Source organism: Ambystoma mexicanum, chromosome 11 (assembly GCF_040938575.1).
Source record: "Ambystoma mexicanum isolate Mex_15411 chromosome 11, UKY_AmexF1_1, whole genome shotgun sequence".
In the NCBI taxonomy this organism is placed as follows: domain Eukaryota; kingdom Metazoa; phylum Chordata; class Amphibia; order Caudata; family Ambystomatidae; genus Ambystoma; species Ambystoma mexicanum.
In genome coordinates, this window is record NC_090934.1 from 1,106,617,307 (window position 1) to 1,106,634,894 (window position 17,588).

Genomic DNA, 17,588 nt, shown 5'->3' on the forward strand with positions numbered 1-17,588 from the left:
TACAACGATGAATCAATTAACGGCAGGTTTTCCTTTTTATAAAGACAAAAGGCAGCAGCAGATTGGTCCAAAACAAGTCTGTTGTCTGGGTCCAATGGAGGCTGCTGTAACAAGTGTACTTTGCTTTCTGATGTCATACCTAGATTGCCTTGCCTGCAGGACGTTGGGACAGTGCAGGAGGTTTTAGTAGCCCTAGCAGATACCAAGATGGCGGAATCCCCTCTAGGCCTAAACATCTCCTCTGGGCTAACTTAACACAACTGCCTCCCCATGTCTGCCTACTTAAAGGGTCTCATGTGGTTTCCACAAGGTGGATTGCTATGTGGTGGTTTTCCTAATGGAAATTGCGTCGACAGTTTACTTTGAAATGTATTTTTTTTGGGTTAAGGTGTAATAGGGTGAGGGTGGGCAGGGGCTCATGGTAAGGGTTATAGTGAAGGGGGGGCTTACTCCCCCTAACCCCTAAAATAAATGTAAAAAATGGATTTCGAACTACACTGTCGAGGGGATTTCTACAGGGTGAATTGCCACAAAGTAGTTTGCTTTGTGGAGATGACATGGAACTCTTAACAATGACCCCAGTTGTCCGGTCTCTTTGAAGCACCAGTTCCAGGGGGATGTCCTGAGGAGTTTTCCTGTCTCTAAAGGAAGATGTCCTTCCTCAGAGGGAAGAGGGGTCATCAAAGCCTTTTCCTGGGCTAGAGTGTCACACTGTTGTGTTGGAGTCATCGAAGCCTAGCAGCTGATACACACCAGCCCTGTTATGACTGGAGCACTTCTCACCAAGCAGACAACAATGACATCCAAATACTGTGGCAGTGGTATCATGTGGTCCCAGTGGCCGCCATGTCCTAACTAGGCATAGCTTATATTTGCAGTTTAACGTGCCACCAGGCTGACTAGGGTACACAATTATGTTTTATTTATTTGTGTGCTCTGGTTACAGAGCCTAACCTTTTACACAAGCCACATGTCAAATTTAAAAAGAGTTATTTTCCATTACATTGCAATTTCATATAGCAATTAAAACATGTGCTTAAGAGACATATATAAAAGCGAAATTCATATTTGATTCATAGAGGAAAAACTGGCAAAACTAAACTTAAAAAATATCCCAAAATATAATACTAAAATCAAAGCGGGACTATTTCCAAAAGTTCTAAAAATGCAAAACAGCAAAGATCTGTTAAGCCAACTAGATTTCTCAGGTCATGCAACGAAATCCGCCTGGAACCAAAACCATACCTCAATAAAAAACTCGGAGGCACCTCCTTCTACCACTTAGCTGCAAAAACCTGGAACAACATCCCAAAAGAAATAAGAAACATCAAAGATCACCTAAAATTTAGGAAATTACTAAAAACTTGGCTATTCAACACCACACACTAAAACTGAAAATGGAAACAAAGGAAAAGGGATGACGAGACTAAACTAGACACAGACAGCTCTGAGAACCCACTGGGAAGCTTCCACGGCACCTGGACGAGTCTCACCGGGTAGAGTGCGACACCCATGGAGACGGAATCTACAACCCTACTGTAATCCCACCCAATATACGCACTCACCCCTTAGTTGCCACCAGGTACCACAGTGTTTTGGAATGGTTGGGATATTGGCAATCACCACAATAGCTGAGCTGTGGACGTAGGCAGGTGCACTGGCTGTATGAGTGGGAAGGGAAGATAGGTAGCGCTACAAGGCAGGCTGGGAGAGGAGGGGGGCAAGGTGTGAAAGGGAACTTAAAGGCTGGATGGACCCAGATCATGACAGAGGCATAGGGGTGCTACCGAAACCCATCTGGGGTGAATACAGAAACCCACCGCCTCAAGTCAGGATAGAGATGCCAACTAATCAACTGCACTAACAATTTCCCTCTCTACATACATCTCTCAAACTCCAAACCAAATGCAACCACACACCTACAGCACAACAAACCGCACAAACTTCACTACATGGCAACAACAAAACAAAAAAACACACAGACTCGCACAACAGTACATGACGACTACCGGCCGCAAAACACCCCAGGCCCAGCCAACGGACCCACCGGGCTGAGGCCGCCAACAGCACATCACTGCTCTCTTGCACTTTTCCAGCTCCTTCCCACTAACCCCCCTCCCTTCCCTTTTCAGAGCCGCCAGGGGACCACTTCGGTGGTGATAGTGTGTGGTACAAATGTCCTTTAACATTAACATTAACATTATAAATAAAGCAGATTGGAAATAGACGAGATTGAAAAGTCAGTAGGGTTTACAACTGCTTCTTTCAACCAGCTTTTTAGCGACCCTAAGAGTTATTTTGCATTCCCAGCATGAGTTCTGCTAGAAACCAGGATCTAAAAGATTTTAGGAGGACAAGGATCTTTTGGTGAACCAGATATTCGACTTGATTCCAGTAGCATAAGGACGTTTGTCATAGTAACACATCAACATTCATGGGAGACCGTTTATTGTAGCTTTGTATTCAGAAAAATCTGGAAAGAGCCCACTTTACTTTGAGAGTTAATCTTTCTGTAAATGTGACATTTTTTGCATAACTGGATCTATGAGTTACTGAGTAATATTGAATAATTAATTTTTTGAGGATTCAGCTTTAATCAGATCATTTTGATATTACAATTTCTTTGCTTGAAATATAAATATATTTTTTATAGATGCAGAGTTTTGTTCAGATCAGATTGGATCCTCTAAGCTTGTTGCAATTTTGAGAAAAAGTCCTTAGTAAACGAGCCCTTCTGATGAGGTTACCTGCATCCAGAATTTCTTCATAGGAATATGATATCTAGTCCTACATTGATCCTATTTGTAACAACAAATATTTATTATCAATGTAATAGGCCTTTTATCAATTATGATGTTGAAATCTTAAAGGGTGTGGGAGCAGAGTCATTCAAGAAAAGGTATCAGTTCTCTAGACTCGACTCAACCTTACTTTTTTTTTAGTAGATAAGTTGGCATTAGAGAATTTGCACATGCATAGGTGAAATAAGACTGCTGAATGATCAGACCAAATTAAAGGTGGAGGAGTAAGGGAAACAAACGTTAAATTTAAGCAGGATATAGCATCTGATAGGTTTCTGATAGTATGTGTAGGTGTAGTAATCTGCTAATGCACATGCACGTCTGCTACTCCTTGCATAAAGATTCTTGAAGGTAGGGATTCAGCAGAATTGAAATGGAGTTTGAAATACCCTAAAATTGTAGGGTTTCCATATAAAATAAGTATGTTTCTTAGTAAGTTTACTCATTTGGCGTCTCATTGGGGGGTCTGTAATTTAATAGAAATACTTGGTTGTAGTTGAGGAGGGGTGACAGGAACACAATAGTCATTTGGTTCCTGGGATAGGCATACAGTTGACTAGCTTAGTTGTAAATGAGGGTCTGGGGGAAGGGGGCTCAAGCCATGGCTAAGCCACCACCATGCTTTTGTGGTCTATTGATGTAATAATTTTGTAGACTGACAAGACCAGGTCATAAATGGTTTGGGCTGATTCCTCCTTGAACCATGGCTCAGCTATAAATTCAATGTCCACTTTCTGGGAGTGAATAAAATCAGCAATATCCACACAATGTTAAGCCGCCACATGTGTGTTTATGTCGGGAATTCCAGTGAATGAACCTTGATCAGTAGCGAAGACCCATTTGCGGGGACTTTTCCCTTAAAAGCACCACAACCAACAATTACAAAAAACTTGGTTGTCGAGGGTTTAAGTAAAAAGGACAGGTACACCAGGAAGCGGGTAGAACTGTTGCAGGTAGAAAAAACAACAATCAGCAGATGGCCAACTGTTCAGAATGAACTCCCAAGAACAAGCCTCCCCTTGGTTCCCGCTCTTACCTGAATCAAGGGGCCAGTATACTGTAAACCTAAGATGCACCTACCCTGCAGGAACTCCTTAGACCATGCAACCGAACATAGCACAACAGCGACAAAAACAGGTACTAACTACCCCAGGTGGCACGAGGGGGCAACTGCCTAAAGCTCCAGAATCCAGAGACTTGCACAGTCTGACAACAGGCGGATATGCAGGGAGCTACCCAAACAGCACGAGGAAGCTGCTAATGGACATCTAATCCAGGGCCAGGAAAAAGCCAGTTCACCAGTCTCTTAAACCTCTTCCGGGAACAGCAAATCCAAAATCCCAACGCACAAGGAGGTTCCAAGATAATACAAAAATCTGAACATCCATGTTCCAGAAGCCAGGAGAAAAAATCCAGAAAAAAACCCAAACCAGGGGAAAATTCAGATGCAGATCCAAGCAACAGCAATTCAAAGTACAATTTCAGTAGCAGAATCCAAAACACCAAGAACTGAGGGCAAACCAGAAGGAAAATCCAACAAGCAGGCAGTAAGGGCAAAAAATCCAGGGAAACCTGGGGAAAAAAGGCAACTGCACACTAATTTGTGGAAAGTTGAGAAGCAGCGAGTCACGGGTATCCCATTGATTTATGCATGGGAAGCGTGCGCATTTGGCAACCCAAGGTCTTCTCTGGAGCGTGATGATGACACGACTACTGGGTGGTCAGGGAGCCAGTAGGAACGGCGCAAAACGACGTAATGATGCTCCGCTTCCTGTGATGCCATCTACATGGCAACTTCCATGCTGCTGTCAAAGGCGCCATGGTGTAGTGGGAGCGATTCCCAACAGTTTATTAGAGCAGATAAACCACGACAGTCTCTACACACTGAAAATATGTTTGGTAAGTTAGGTGGCACTGTGCTAGATGAATTACATTGCTGTATTGTGTTTATAGTATCTCCTCCATCTGAATATGCGGATTTCATAAGGGGTGTTATAGAGTTCAGGAGAAATACATTTTGCCAGGGGTTGGGGAGTGGTTATCCCCAGCCCCATCCTCCGTGAAGAAGAGCACAGACAGAATTGCCTTTGGTGTGCATGGCGGGCCCATGTGTGTTTGTACAGTTCATCCCCATATAAACACCGAGGACAGACTATGCAATTTCAAAAAGAGTAAAACAAATCCAAGTATTTCCCCATCAAAGAAAGGTTATAAATATCTAAACACTATCCCCACTCACGTTTACGGGGTGACTGTCTCTCTATTAATCCAAATATGTGTACGTACCGCTGAGAGTGGTTCATTTCACACGAAAATCTGGAGAATTGTGTCAGCTTGAATGCTTGCACAGGTAAGAACAGGAACTGTCTGTGATACTGGGCTTGGTCCTGGAGTGGGTTTTACTTGAAGCTCACTTAGGCGGCAACCTGTGTAGGGCAGCCGGAAAATATACCATTAGTTGTTGGCTAAATCCTCTCTCTCATTGCTGATCGATCTGAACCCGAACAAGCAAAAAGAGACATACTTGATCTTTTATGATTTCTTAAAGAGGAGTGTACCAAGTGGGGCTGTACTCCCTGCCCCTCCCACTTATATTGACCAGAGAAGCACACAAGTGCAGAATGCGTATTAAGAGTGTACAGTCTTATGGCAGCATTTCCTGGGCCGCTTCTGAATGAAACGTCCCAAGAAATGCTGCACCGAGAAGATTGCGATGTGGCAGGAGGACGGTGGGAGAGGGAGGGTGTGTCACACACTGGGGCCGGAACAAGGAAGTCAGTGGAACAGCAAAGTGGATTTTTGTGGTCTGTGGTTGGAGGGAAGCCTAGAGGTTGCCAGGGAAGAGGGGAATGCATGGTGATCGAGGACTATAAAAGGGGTTGGGGGCTATTCCCACATTCACAGAGGCGAGGACGGGGTGGGAGGAAGCAGATTGGGGGCAGAGGGGTGGACGGAGGTTTCGGGCAGTGGGGATTTCGGGTGAAATCCCAAATGGAGGCCAAATACCAGCCATGGGTGGCCTCTCCAAGGCGATCTAAAAAAGGTAGCCTTTTTTGGGGGCCTCCAATGGGCAAACATAAAACATAGAACCGCAGTGGAGTGCACAGCCTGCAATCCTGGGCGAGGAGACCTTCTGGGGGAAATCTCTGATCACCATGCATGCCCATCCTAGACTAGAACAGAACGCTGTTGTTCTTTTCTATCTTAATACTATTGCCATATAGGCATACCATTTAATTGGGTTGGCATCATTATTCCCCAAGCTGACCATAAATATTGCTGTATTTCCACTACGTTGCCAGTTCCAAAAGGTCATGATTTATAATGTATGATTTTTTTCCTTCAATCAGAGATACTGAAGACCTCCTGAAAGACAAAGGCCTGGGCTATTTTCTCATCCGATTAAGTGATCGGTCAATCGGCTACATCCTCTCCTACAGGTGAGGTGGCATTCCAACGTCAGAGATCACTTTCTTATGTCATTCTTGTTTGTGAGATGTCATTTTTTCTTTTTTATTTGAACAATTTTCAATATTTATTTAGTAAGGCACCACTGTGATACAGTTCTTTGTAATTATATAATTTGAGAGTTATTACAATTAAAATTAAAAGTTCTCGAAACCTCATGAAAATAGCACCAACTCTCCGCCCTTACATGGAGGAAGTACCACACTTAAAAGAATCAGGAATGAGAGACTTACCCGTCCCCTCCTACACAGAGAAATTAGAGGAACCGAGAATCACTCCAACTAGACCAAATAGCAGCAGAGCAGAAGCGACCCAGATATGCCCATACTCAAACAACTTTTTTTATTCTTTTTTTTGCCCTTTGTCCTTTAACTGGGAAAGGGTTACCATGCCTTAGCCTCCTGCCTTCACCCTCTTACCTGCCACTCTTATCGAATTTCTGCCCTTTAATCCTTTCCCATTTCTTCTTTATGTTTTTTTATGCCCACGCTATTGAGAAAGTTATCTAGAGAGCTGCTTTCAGAAGCCGTTTTCACAGGATATCTTCAAAATCTTTTCTTTAGTCCAAAGAAAGCCATATACCCACTTCCCTTCCCCCTCTTACTGTATGTGCTCTCGTCCTTAATATTAAAATTAACTCTTTTAACCTTTCTCCTTTGGTCAATATGTTATTGGGCCGACGTTATAGGGAATTATTCAGAAGGCATTTTCACTTCTAATGTCATCTCATGAGACCTGCACAAAAAATCCCCCCAAAAAATGGATAAAGGGTTGTGGAGGTGGAGTGGAGACAGGAGGAAGGAGGTAGGGTTCGGATGATGCGCACCGGGAGGAGGTAAGGTGGTCAGGAGGGCAGGTGCCAGGTGAGCACATCAACATTCACCTCTGTTATTGGTCCACATCTTGTCTAGATCAGGCGAGATTTAAAGCAATCAGCCTCATCTCCAATGGAGGTTAATTAGTGGGGGAGCCGTTTGCGCTGCCAAGCTCTACAATGTCTGTGGCTAACAAGATGTCAGCGTCAGGCCACCCCCTTTTGGTACCTTTAAGAGTGTGGCATTCTTCTCTTCTAAGACTGATTTAGCATGTGTTTCTCTTCTAGAGGCAAAGACAGATGCCGTCACTTTGTCATCAACCAATTAAAGAACGGATCCTACATTGTCTCAGGAGATACTTGTGCTCACAAGAGCCTTGCTGCGCTTATAAGCTACTACCAAACTTCACAAATCGAGCCTTTTGGAGAACTACTCACAAAATGCTGCTCTCAGGTGTGTGTAATTTTGATCGGAAGTGGATATGGGGCAGAATAATTTGACAAGAAGCAGAAGACAATTGATTGGCCAATGAGTAGTGATGCATTCTTAAATGGTGACCTCTTCCGTTATGATGCCTTGGGGAAGTGAACATGTGAGAGCGGGGGGGTGTGCATTGTAAGGGTGGGTGTATGCACTTATTCATAACACACAGCATACCTGCACTGCAATCTCAGCATGCCTTGTGGGCAGGAAAATGTAGTGTGTGGGTGTATGTGCAGTGTGCTGGCAAATGTACAGTATGTCAGTGCAAATGTGACATGTGGGTGTAAGGACAGTGTGTGGATATGCAGTGTATCATTGTATGGATGGAAGCATGCGCAGTATGTAGGTGCATGAGCAATGTGTGGTGGAAATCTATTTTGTGGGTGTGCATGTGCCATGTGAGGGTGGGTATGCAGCGTACGTCTGCAAATGTACACTTAGTACGAGGGAACAACGCATCCGTATTGCAGCCTAAACCCAGTTCAGGGACAGATCCATCTTGAATGCATCTTCACCAGGACGAGGTGCGGCTGGGCTAACACCCCTTCACCGAGTGTGACCTGGATGTCACTTTAGGACCTGCAGGAAAATAGTTTGGGTATGTTTAGTGGTAGAAATCCAAGACTGCTTTGCTGTTGTGTTGATGCGTGATGATCAGAAGAAACCAGAGTGAGAGAGAGAATGTGTCTGCCAAATGACTTAAAACATCTTAAAGCACATCTGTGCCAATTTTTACAACTTTTGAAAAATTTACCATGTGGGGGACCTGTGTTTATTCAGGTGTGTTGATTTTATTTCTCAGCTCTGCTCCCGCAGGCTGGGTTCGGTATTGCAGTCATCAGCACACAGACATGATTTTAAAACACACTTCATAAATCTGATGGCCTTCATGCTTAGGCTGCACACAGCATATTCATTGGAACCATTTATCCCCAAATACAATTGTGTTTTTAATGCCCTGAACCCTTTCCTCTTTGCTTTTGAATGGAAGAAAAATGTAATTAAGCTGCTTTGTTTCCATTGTGCATGTTTACAACATTTTATATAACTAATACTTTACGGAAGTGTTCCCTTATTGCACAAAAGACTTCCAGATTCAGTTTAAGCATTTGCTACATTTGTAACAAACCAATCAAAATATGACTTACTTTGCTTTTTGATGTTTCTGTGATGATGTTGAAGTCCCCACAGAGGTGGTGTGTGATTTTATTGAAGTCCACGCAGAAAGATATTACACATATTGTGTGCAATGATGTTGTTTTGCTAGTCTGATAGGTAGATTAATTGGATGTTGGCTTGAAATGTTGTCTGATTATACAAAATGCTTACAGAGTTCATGTTTCATTGATACTGATTGGATCTCATTACAGGTTCGTCGGTAAGGGGAAAAAGTGGCGGTAATGGAATTGGTGGCACTTTTACCGCTCTGCCCAACTAAGGGTTATTGAAAATTAACGCTACTTTCTCTGATGAAATGAACACTCAGGAAGTTAGCGCTGGTGGAATTAGTGATGAAAACCAGTGATAAGACCCCTAAGGCTAAATCCAACAGAGGAATTAGAGCCAGAAACAAAAATGATAATTCAGTTGTATTACAAGTTGAAAGACCTGATGAAACTGCCAAGAATAGCATTTAATTCAACCAAAAATATAGTGCAGTTGCCTCCACCCAAAGGGTGAAGGTAAATGCATTCAGGTAATGGAAATGAAGCCACAAGTGCACCCACTTGACACTGTAATGGTATGTGGGTCTTACCGCCTCCCCGAACAAACTTTCCAACACTTTGGGGAGGTGCCTTGCAGGGAGAGCACCCATTCCCTGGGTCAGGCCATCTCCCTGGGCACTACCTGATGTGCATCTGATAACACATAGTGCCTTAATAGAGATACCATAGCTGAGCTACTCTCCCTGATATAGGCAAATCTATAAAGCATTATCAACATAAGAACAGCCATCCCACCACTCTTAAGGCTTTTGTTGGTGCTGTACTTTTTTGTTACAGGCACCTTCCATCGCATTGTGGGCATGCAGCATGGCATGTTGCAGCCCATGTTTCCATTTGTGATTGCCCATGTGCTGGATGTGTTCATGCAACCCAGCACATCTCCCTGCCCAACACCCCTGCACATATATATGCAACACAGGCACAGTTCTATGTGACTTCCCACTTCCCCAACATCAGCGCAGCACTGGTCACATTGGTGGCACACGCAGGCATTGGAAGAGGTGTACTGTAATAGAAAACAGCAGTTGTTTTACATACAGGTGACCTGTGATCCAGACCTCAATGTGACCCATTGCTATACCCGTTTCCCCACATTCCACCCATGATGTCATTGTCTTGTGCAGCAGTACACTACCAGCATGTATGGAGAACCAACAAGGGCAACAGACCTGGATCCTGGGTAAATACAATCAACAAGCAGCACAGGTGCAGGGTTCACAAGTGTTATGGGTAGGGACAATGATGGTGTGGGGTTTTACCTATGTGATTGTAATGTAATGCATGCCCTATAACATTAGTGTGACAGTAGTGGTGGAATCATGAGCCAAAGCTGCTCTGGTGGACCCAGTCTGCCAAGTGAGTGCAGCTGCCATGCTGGTGCAAGATTTTGTCGTGCCAGGGGTCATCTGGCGAGTGCCTTGACTGCAGGGTGCAGTGGTGGTGGCAAGGGTTCTGGTGGTTGGTGTTAGAACGTTGGTGATTACAGTCATATTTCTCATTGACACTGATTTACTTGGCCCTGCTTCCTCTCCTCAGTGGCCTGTGAAATCGTTGGGTGATGAATGATCTGCAGTCACTGATCCAAGGCACTTAGAAGAATGCTGACCAAAGGCTAATGGGGGTAGGGTGGGTTCATGTGCAGGAGGATGACTAATCAATCATTGGCACATATGGCCTCTGAGGTCTGCACATATTGCAAGATGTTGAGGGTTGAATCATGTGTCAGCATGATACTGTACCATCACAGACACAGTATTTTCTCAGGGCTCAGACACAGAATGGATGAGACTGGACTAGATTAAGGGGCCATGGGGACCTGGCCTACAATTAATGAGGGCCCTCATTGACGGATGCATTGCACATATGACATTTAGATAGGTAAGGCCAGTTATTGGCACTGGTGTTTTCAATGTGAATTCAATGTATTTCTGGTATTTTTGGGTGCATGTGGGCAGAAGGGGTTTTATTTGACTGCATATCCATAAGCTGCAATGAACGATGCATCTCCAGATTGAATAAGGTTGATTGTCCATAGATCCAATAGTAATGTTCTGGCTTCAAAGTTATGGGGACATGGTGTCTCTCAATTGATGGCACATTCATGTTAATTGGTCCCATAACCCTTTGCACATGGCCTTGACCTTGGTATTGTGGCCCATGATTCCACAGCCTGGCACAGGGCTATGCCAGAGAGTCATGTCATGCATTCACATTACAGAGTTGGCATTTCTACTGACCAGACTCGGGTTGACTGGCTGCTGCTTCCTCTGCTCCTCCAATTACCTCGATGCCATCCATGTGGGGGACATGGCTGGCCTAAGGAAATTGGTCTGGGGAACCAGCCGGGGAGGATAGCCAATCGAGGGAAAAGGGGGTGGCTATAAGAACCACAGAGACAGGAAGGTGTGGGTTATTCAGGGGAAGTCAAAGGAGGCGGAAGCAGACCAAGAGACCAGGCAGAGGATGGACAATGCAGAGGCGCCTGTAGGCAGATTGTTTAGGCAGTGTGAAAGGTGAGCTATTGTTTGGTTTGAGGAAGTGGTGTTTGTATATTAATTAGCATATGTGTAGTGGCAGGGGTAAGTAGGGAGTGAATGAGAATGTGAGTGGGAGAGTCAAAGGGGAAGTGATTGAGAAAGTGGATGTAGACGGAGTAGTAGCAGTGTGAATGAGTAAGAGATGGGAGAGTAGGAGGGGTGCAGAGATGGGAATGTAGTAGGGGTGGGGAGAGAAGTGCAAGTGTGGAGTGGGGAACTAGAAGTGTGGAGAAGAGTAGTAGTGTACAGAGGGAGAGAGAGAAAGTAGGCAAGAGCAAGATAGGAGTGGGGAGGTAGGTAGTAGGAAGGGAAATAGTCAAAGGATAGAGGAGGAATTAGGATGTAAGAAGAGATGGTGAGTTGAGAAGGAGGGAGGAAAGTGGGAGTAGAAAAAGGTGAGCATCAGAGAGACATAGGGAGAGGAAAATCAGAGCGTGGAAGGATAAGATATAATGGAACTTCAGTGTCTGGGCACAAACCTTGAGTTACATCGCATTGAGGAGTCTTCCAGTATGGACCGCTTGATTGTTCTCTGAGGTAGTTTAAATAGATAGGATGTTTACCTTTAGGCAAACTCATTGAGCTAGACCGAGTTTAGATAGTAGGGGTTACTGATCTCTAGTAAGCAGCCTGCGGATTAGGGATGCCTGGGTTAGGGAGGGGCTGCCCATCCCTAGATTACATATAGAGTGACTGCTTCTAGAGAACCCTTTTCTACAAATCAAAATAAAACCATTTGACTGTCTCTGGGAGTTGGTGTGTTCTTGAGGCCATCTGTGACATAAATTAATTCAGTCTTGCTCTTAATGTAAACGGGTACTCCTGATCCAACACAGGTTTAAGTTCAGTTCAGAGGGAAGTGGGACTCAAGGCCACCAAGGTCGTAAACTTTTAAGGCACTGCAGGCCTGTGTGTGTGGGTTCTTCACTGTACTCTGTGCTCAGTGCTCCTACCTGGTGGTGAGTGACCCCCAACCCCCACCACACATTGCTTGCTTATTTCCCCGCTCCTGCGTTCTTTATTTATTTATTGTCTCTGTTCCCCCATGTATTTATTTATTTAATCCCCTGCTCACGCATTGTTTATTTCCTTAAATCTGCCTGTGCCACACACTTATTTCCTCTCCCCACTCCCATGCCTGCTTCCCTCCAATACCCCCGCCCCTGTCCTCTTGCCGCCCCACTCCCACCCACCCGCCCCGTGATTGGATGCTTCCTTCAGGAAGCGAAACACAAACCAACAAGCACCAAACTCGAGGTCGCCTTTTGCACTTCAGGTCCTTGTGTGAGGGTCCTGCACTGTCCTCTGTGCTCCTGTCTGGGGGTGAGTGACCACCCCAACCTGCTCCATGCATTACTTACTTATTTCTCTGCTCCTGTGTTCTTTGTTTATTTATTGTCTCTGTTCCCACATTTATTTAATTCCCTGCTCCTGCTTTATTTATTTCCTTAAATATCCCCAAGCCACACACTCATTATTTCCTCACCACACTCCTGTGCCTGCCTACCTCCCAACCCCCTCCCCTGTCCTCTTCCTGCCCCACACCTGCCCACTCAGCCTGTGAATGGATGCTTACTTCCCGGAAGCAGCCCTCTTTACTGGAAGGCTCCAGAGCAGCCTTGCCCAGGCAGCCGATCAAGGGCCACAAGGCAAAGGGCAACTCTCTAAGGCAGCTCCCATAACCTGTTTGCCCTGTTCGCCATGGACAGCTGACGAACCACCCTGCTGCTACAGCCATGTAAGGTGGTCTGAGTTGGAAGCACAGCCATTACTGTTCTCCAGAAGACCCTGCCACGTCTATATTACTTATATTGTTTTCCACTACACTTAGAAGTTGCCATTGCATTGTATCTTGTGGTGATGTTGGGTGCAAGGCTAGAGGATAGGCACTGATCTGAACTTAGACACACACCAACTCCATAGCTACTCATTGAGATTAGTGCATATTTAGAACATAGCCACTTCGTCTGTTGCTCTCTAAGGATAGCCATTGCATTGCACTGAGAGGATTTATGAGGATAGCCAATGCATGGCACTTAGAAGACTTTATGAGGGTAGTCATTGTATTGCCATGCATTGCACTCAGAGGAGTTGCGCGCATAGCCTTAGTATTGGCCTAGTAGGTTTTTCTTTGGAGGGTAGCCATGTTTTGCACCTAAAAGATTTGGAGGGTAAACAAGGCATTGCACCCAGAAGAATTGTCATGGTGGCCAATGCATTGCATTTAGAAGAAGACTGAAGATTAGCCAATGCATTGCATTTAGAAGAATTATGAAGGTTAGCCAAAATATTGTACTGCACTTTGAACTGTAAGGTTGGCCAATGTACTGCACTTGGAAGAACTGTGAAGGCTAGCCAATGTATTACACATAAAAGAATTGTGATGGTTGGCCAATATATTGCACTTTGAAGAACTACGATGGCTAGCCTATGTATTGAACTTGGATGAATTGCGAAGGCTAGCATATGTATTGCACTTAGAAGATTTTCATATGCTAGCCTGTGGAATGCATGTAGTTACACACCACTTCGGTGGACACCAGCTGCAGGCACAGCCGCCCAGCCGCACACATTCACCTGCATACATCAGGCTAAAACACAAAGCACAACATCTCTGCCATTGGAATGCAGCTATGTCCAACGACAAACAATTCAGTCTTGCATAACTAGTCTCTCGTACTCGTGTACTCTCCTGAACACCCATCCACATTCTTGCCCATCATGGGTAGCTTATTGGGGCTTGTCCATCCCACCCAAGCCCCTATTCTGGCCTAATGCGCTCACGCATTCTAATCCTTCTGACAATTTTCCCTTACCTTGGACTTCGGTGCCCTGAGGACATTCCCCCCACAAGTGCGTTGAGGCCATACTAATGGGATAAAGGTTCTATATAAAGGACAAACTACTACTACAAGAATCACATTTCTAAATACACGCAGAAATTAATCAAATTCGACAACATTCAGTGATAGAAAATGTCACAGACAAGGCCAGAAAGACATACTGATTGAGAGGGCCTATACTTTAACATGAAACATTGACACGCGGGATACATTTCTGCTAGATTAGTTCTAGTCAAATTGGGGATCCACGTGGGATATATTTCTACATCATTCCCTTTTCCTCACATTTACTGAACTGTAACCTGCACGGGATCAAAGGCACCTGGAGCTGTAAATGTATGGTGTCACACTTCTGCCATTTTAGCAACCATTGCAGACCGTCACAAAAACCGTTCTGGAAGGAGGGGTTTCTGAAACTTTTCCTGTGTGTCACCCAGCCACTGGGAACATTACAGACACAGATTGCCCATTAGAATTCGGTGAGCACTTGAACCACTCACGGAGGGAGAAGGTTAGAAGCAGGAGTGCCACCATATAAAAGTGGAAGAATGAAAGGCAGAGTGTGAGGTCAGTAGGTGTAGAGGTAGACAGAGATAGCAGGTGGAGAATAGATGGAGTGTGGAGTGTTGAGGAGATGGTGCAGTATTGGAGCAGAGTGCAGGGTAGGTATTTGTGAGGGCGATGGGTATCAGTTTGTGAGAGTGAAGCAGTGAATGAGAAAGTGTGAGGGTTGTAGTGAGAGAAGAGTAGGGGAGTGAGAGTAGTAATCAGAGTGAGAGGGAGTGAGCGTTGGGAGAGAGTAGCGGTAGTAGAGATGAGTGTCGGAGTGGGTTTTGAGGTGAAGGGTGCTGGAGAGAAGTGGGAGAGGGTGCTGTGATGAATCTAGTGAGATCATCACTGAGACCCCGGTATGGGTCTCCTCTCATGTGGCCAAGAAAAGCAGCCACTACCTGATCCTGACCCTGGGGGCGGTATTAAGAGGGAGGATCACGTGGGATGAGACTCGCATCAAGGGAAATTGGTGTCCTCTGTTAATTTCCCTATTCTCCCTGAAACAATGATGGCATATTGTAAGAAATTAAAACTACTACTATGTTAAATTAATCTAAGACTTAAACCCATTCAGGATCCATAAAGCATGTGGTACTGGGACGAGGAAGATGGCCCAGGAGTCAATGAGGATCAGAAATTGAAAGTAAAATGTGGTCTAGTTGTTTTAATACAAGGCACTTCACCTGAGGAGGACCTTTAAAAATGAAGATGAAATTCAACTGCATAGAGGTGGAAGCAGAAGGAGCACGAGAGATTTCACTCTGCCAGGCTGTGGGTTGGGGACAGAAAGCATGTGAAGGGTCTGGTCTGCAGGAAGGCGAGAAACCAGTGTCTGCGAGGAAGACAGGACACCTGTAGAGCCGTGCTTGATGAGAATGGAGCAGCGGAGGCTCCCGATGAGAGACCCAGATGACGAGCAAACCAGAGAGGTGCCCGTGATGCAGGGATGCTGATGGGAAGTGCTGCTGTACTGCGCCACCCTAGAGAAGGACTCCAAACCTTCCTGTTAATCACTGGTGAGTCTCAGAGAAGTCCCAAAGCACCAGGGCACTTAGTATCGCTGTCGGCTCCCATAATTAAGTTGCAGGGAGACCGAGAGTAACAGGATTTAAGAAGGGGGAGGCCACCAGAAGTAAATGAAAGCCTTAATACAACCGCTAAGAGGCAAACTATAAGAAGGGGAAAAGGGGGCAATTTACCTCTTATGAGAAGCCAAATTGGGAAAACCTGTAACCCACATTGCCAGCAGTAAAATAGGCTATTTAAAAGAAGTGGAAGTGCAAAACGGGGAGAATTTTCCATTTGTGAACAGTCAACTTGGGGACATTCGTAACCTACATTGCCAACAGCCAAGAGGCTATTTGAAAGAAGTGGAAGTACAAGAATGGAGTAATTCTCCATTTGTAAATAGTCGACTTGGGGAAACCTGTAAACCACAACAACCAAGAGGTTGTCAGAATGAACAAGAAGGCAAAAAAGACAGCTCTCCTTTATGAGATGTCTAACTGGGGAGACCTGTAAACCCTATTACCACCAAAGAAACCAACAGCAGTGATACCAGTGTCTGCGAGGAAGACAGGACACCTGTAGAGCCATGCTCGCAGAGATTGGGGCAGCGGAGGCTCCCGATGAGAGAGACCCAGACGACGAGCAAACCAGAGAGGTCCCCATGATGCAGGGATGCTGATGGGAAGTACTGCTGTACTGCGCCACCTGAGAGAAGGACTCCAAAGCTGCCCGCAAATTACTGGCGAGTCTCAGAGAAGTTCCAAAGCACCAGTGCACTTAGTATCGCTGTCGGCTCCCATAAGTAAGTTGCAGGGAGACCGAGAGCAACAGGATTTAAGAAGGGGGAGGATCTCAATGGTCAAAGAACCCTCATAACCATCATGGTAAACGGCATTGAAGCTTTTCATTCATTAGGAGATAAATGCCCCTATATTATTCTAGTAATAAAAACACAATTACAATGATACCGCTTCATGCTAGATTACTCCATTTTCTAAGTGTTTTAATAATGGATGCAACTCTTATTTAAAATCAACTTTTCAAATCTTTGACATTCATAATACATACAAAAATGAAATAACCAAACATTTATCATAATGTACAATAAACTTAAACAAATCTGATAAATATACTACATTACAAGGCTAAAATTCTTGAATAACATAATTTACACAAAAACTAATAAGTAAACATATCTCATTCCAACTCCAGGCTCATATGTTGCCCTATGTACAGCTCTGCAATCAGCCTTTATGATTCCTATGGAGTTATTAAGGATTACCTTTTTGTAACTCAAAATCAGGGACTGTTACTTCAAGAAAGTGTACTATAGCAACTTTTACAGCCAATCTTGGGCTCGAGAAGATTAACTGCCAAATTTCCGCTTCATCTAGATCACAATGTAAATTGAAAACATGTTCAAAGTACCTTTTACGAACCACATTCAGGGTAGGACATGATACTATTAAATGTTGTAGAGATTCTCTTTGTCGTTCATTTAGGCAATAGCAACTCTTATTACCCACTGTGAGAAACCTGTGGGCACTCTCACAGGTAATCCCTGGGGATCCTTTGTTCGGGTGGCCAGGGAAGAGCCATCTATCTTGGATCTCAACCCTGGGGGGCGGACAAGCAAGTGAAGATCATCTGGGCAGGGGATCCTTGGGGAGTGAGGGAAGAATGCCCGAAGCCGAGACATGGTATTCCCCCTTCAAATAACCCCCTACTCGACATACCCTCAGGCTTCAAGCGTTATTACCATCTAAGTCCCATCTTACCCCAGCACTTTCCCTTAAAGAATAGATGGAATACATCATCCCCTCTCACTGCAGATCCCGACCAATCCTCAAACCCA

At 44.7% G+C, this 17,588-nt stretch overlaps 1 protein-coding gene across 1 annotated transcript in view; it reads left to right on the top strand.

Annotated features, from left to right (window-relative positions):
* The window catches only part of SH2D7 (SH2 domain containing 7), a 233,890-nt gene that overhangs the window by 73,702 nt on the left and 142,600 nt on the right, over positions 1-17,588 (top strand). The window contains exons 2-3 of the mRNA XM_069624409.1: positions 6,152-6,241; positions 7,372-7,537. Of these exons, the coding sequence (XP_069480510.1) occupies positions 6,152-6,241; positions 7,372-7,537 (256 nt within the window). The remainder of the gene's footprint in view (positions 1-6,151; positions 6,242-7,371; positions 7,538-17,588) is intronic.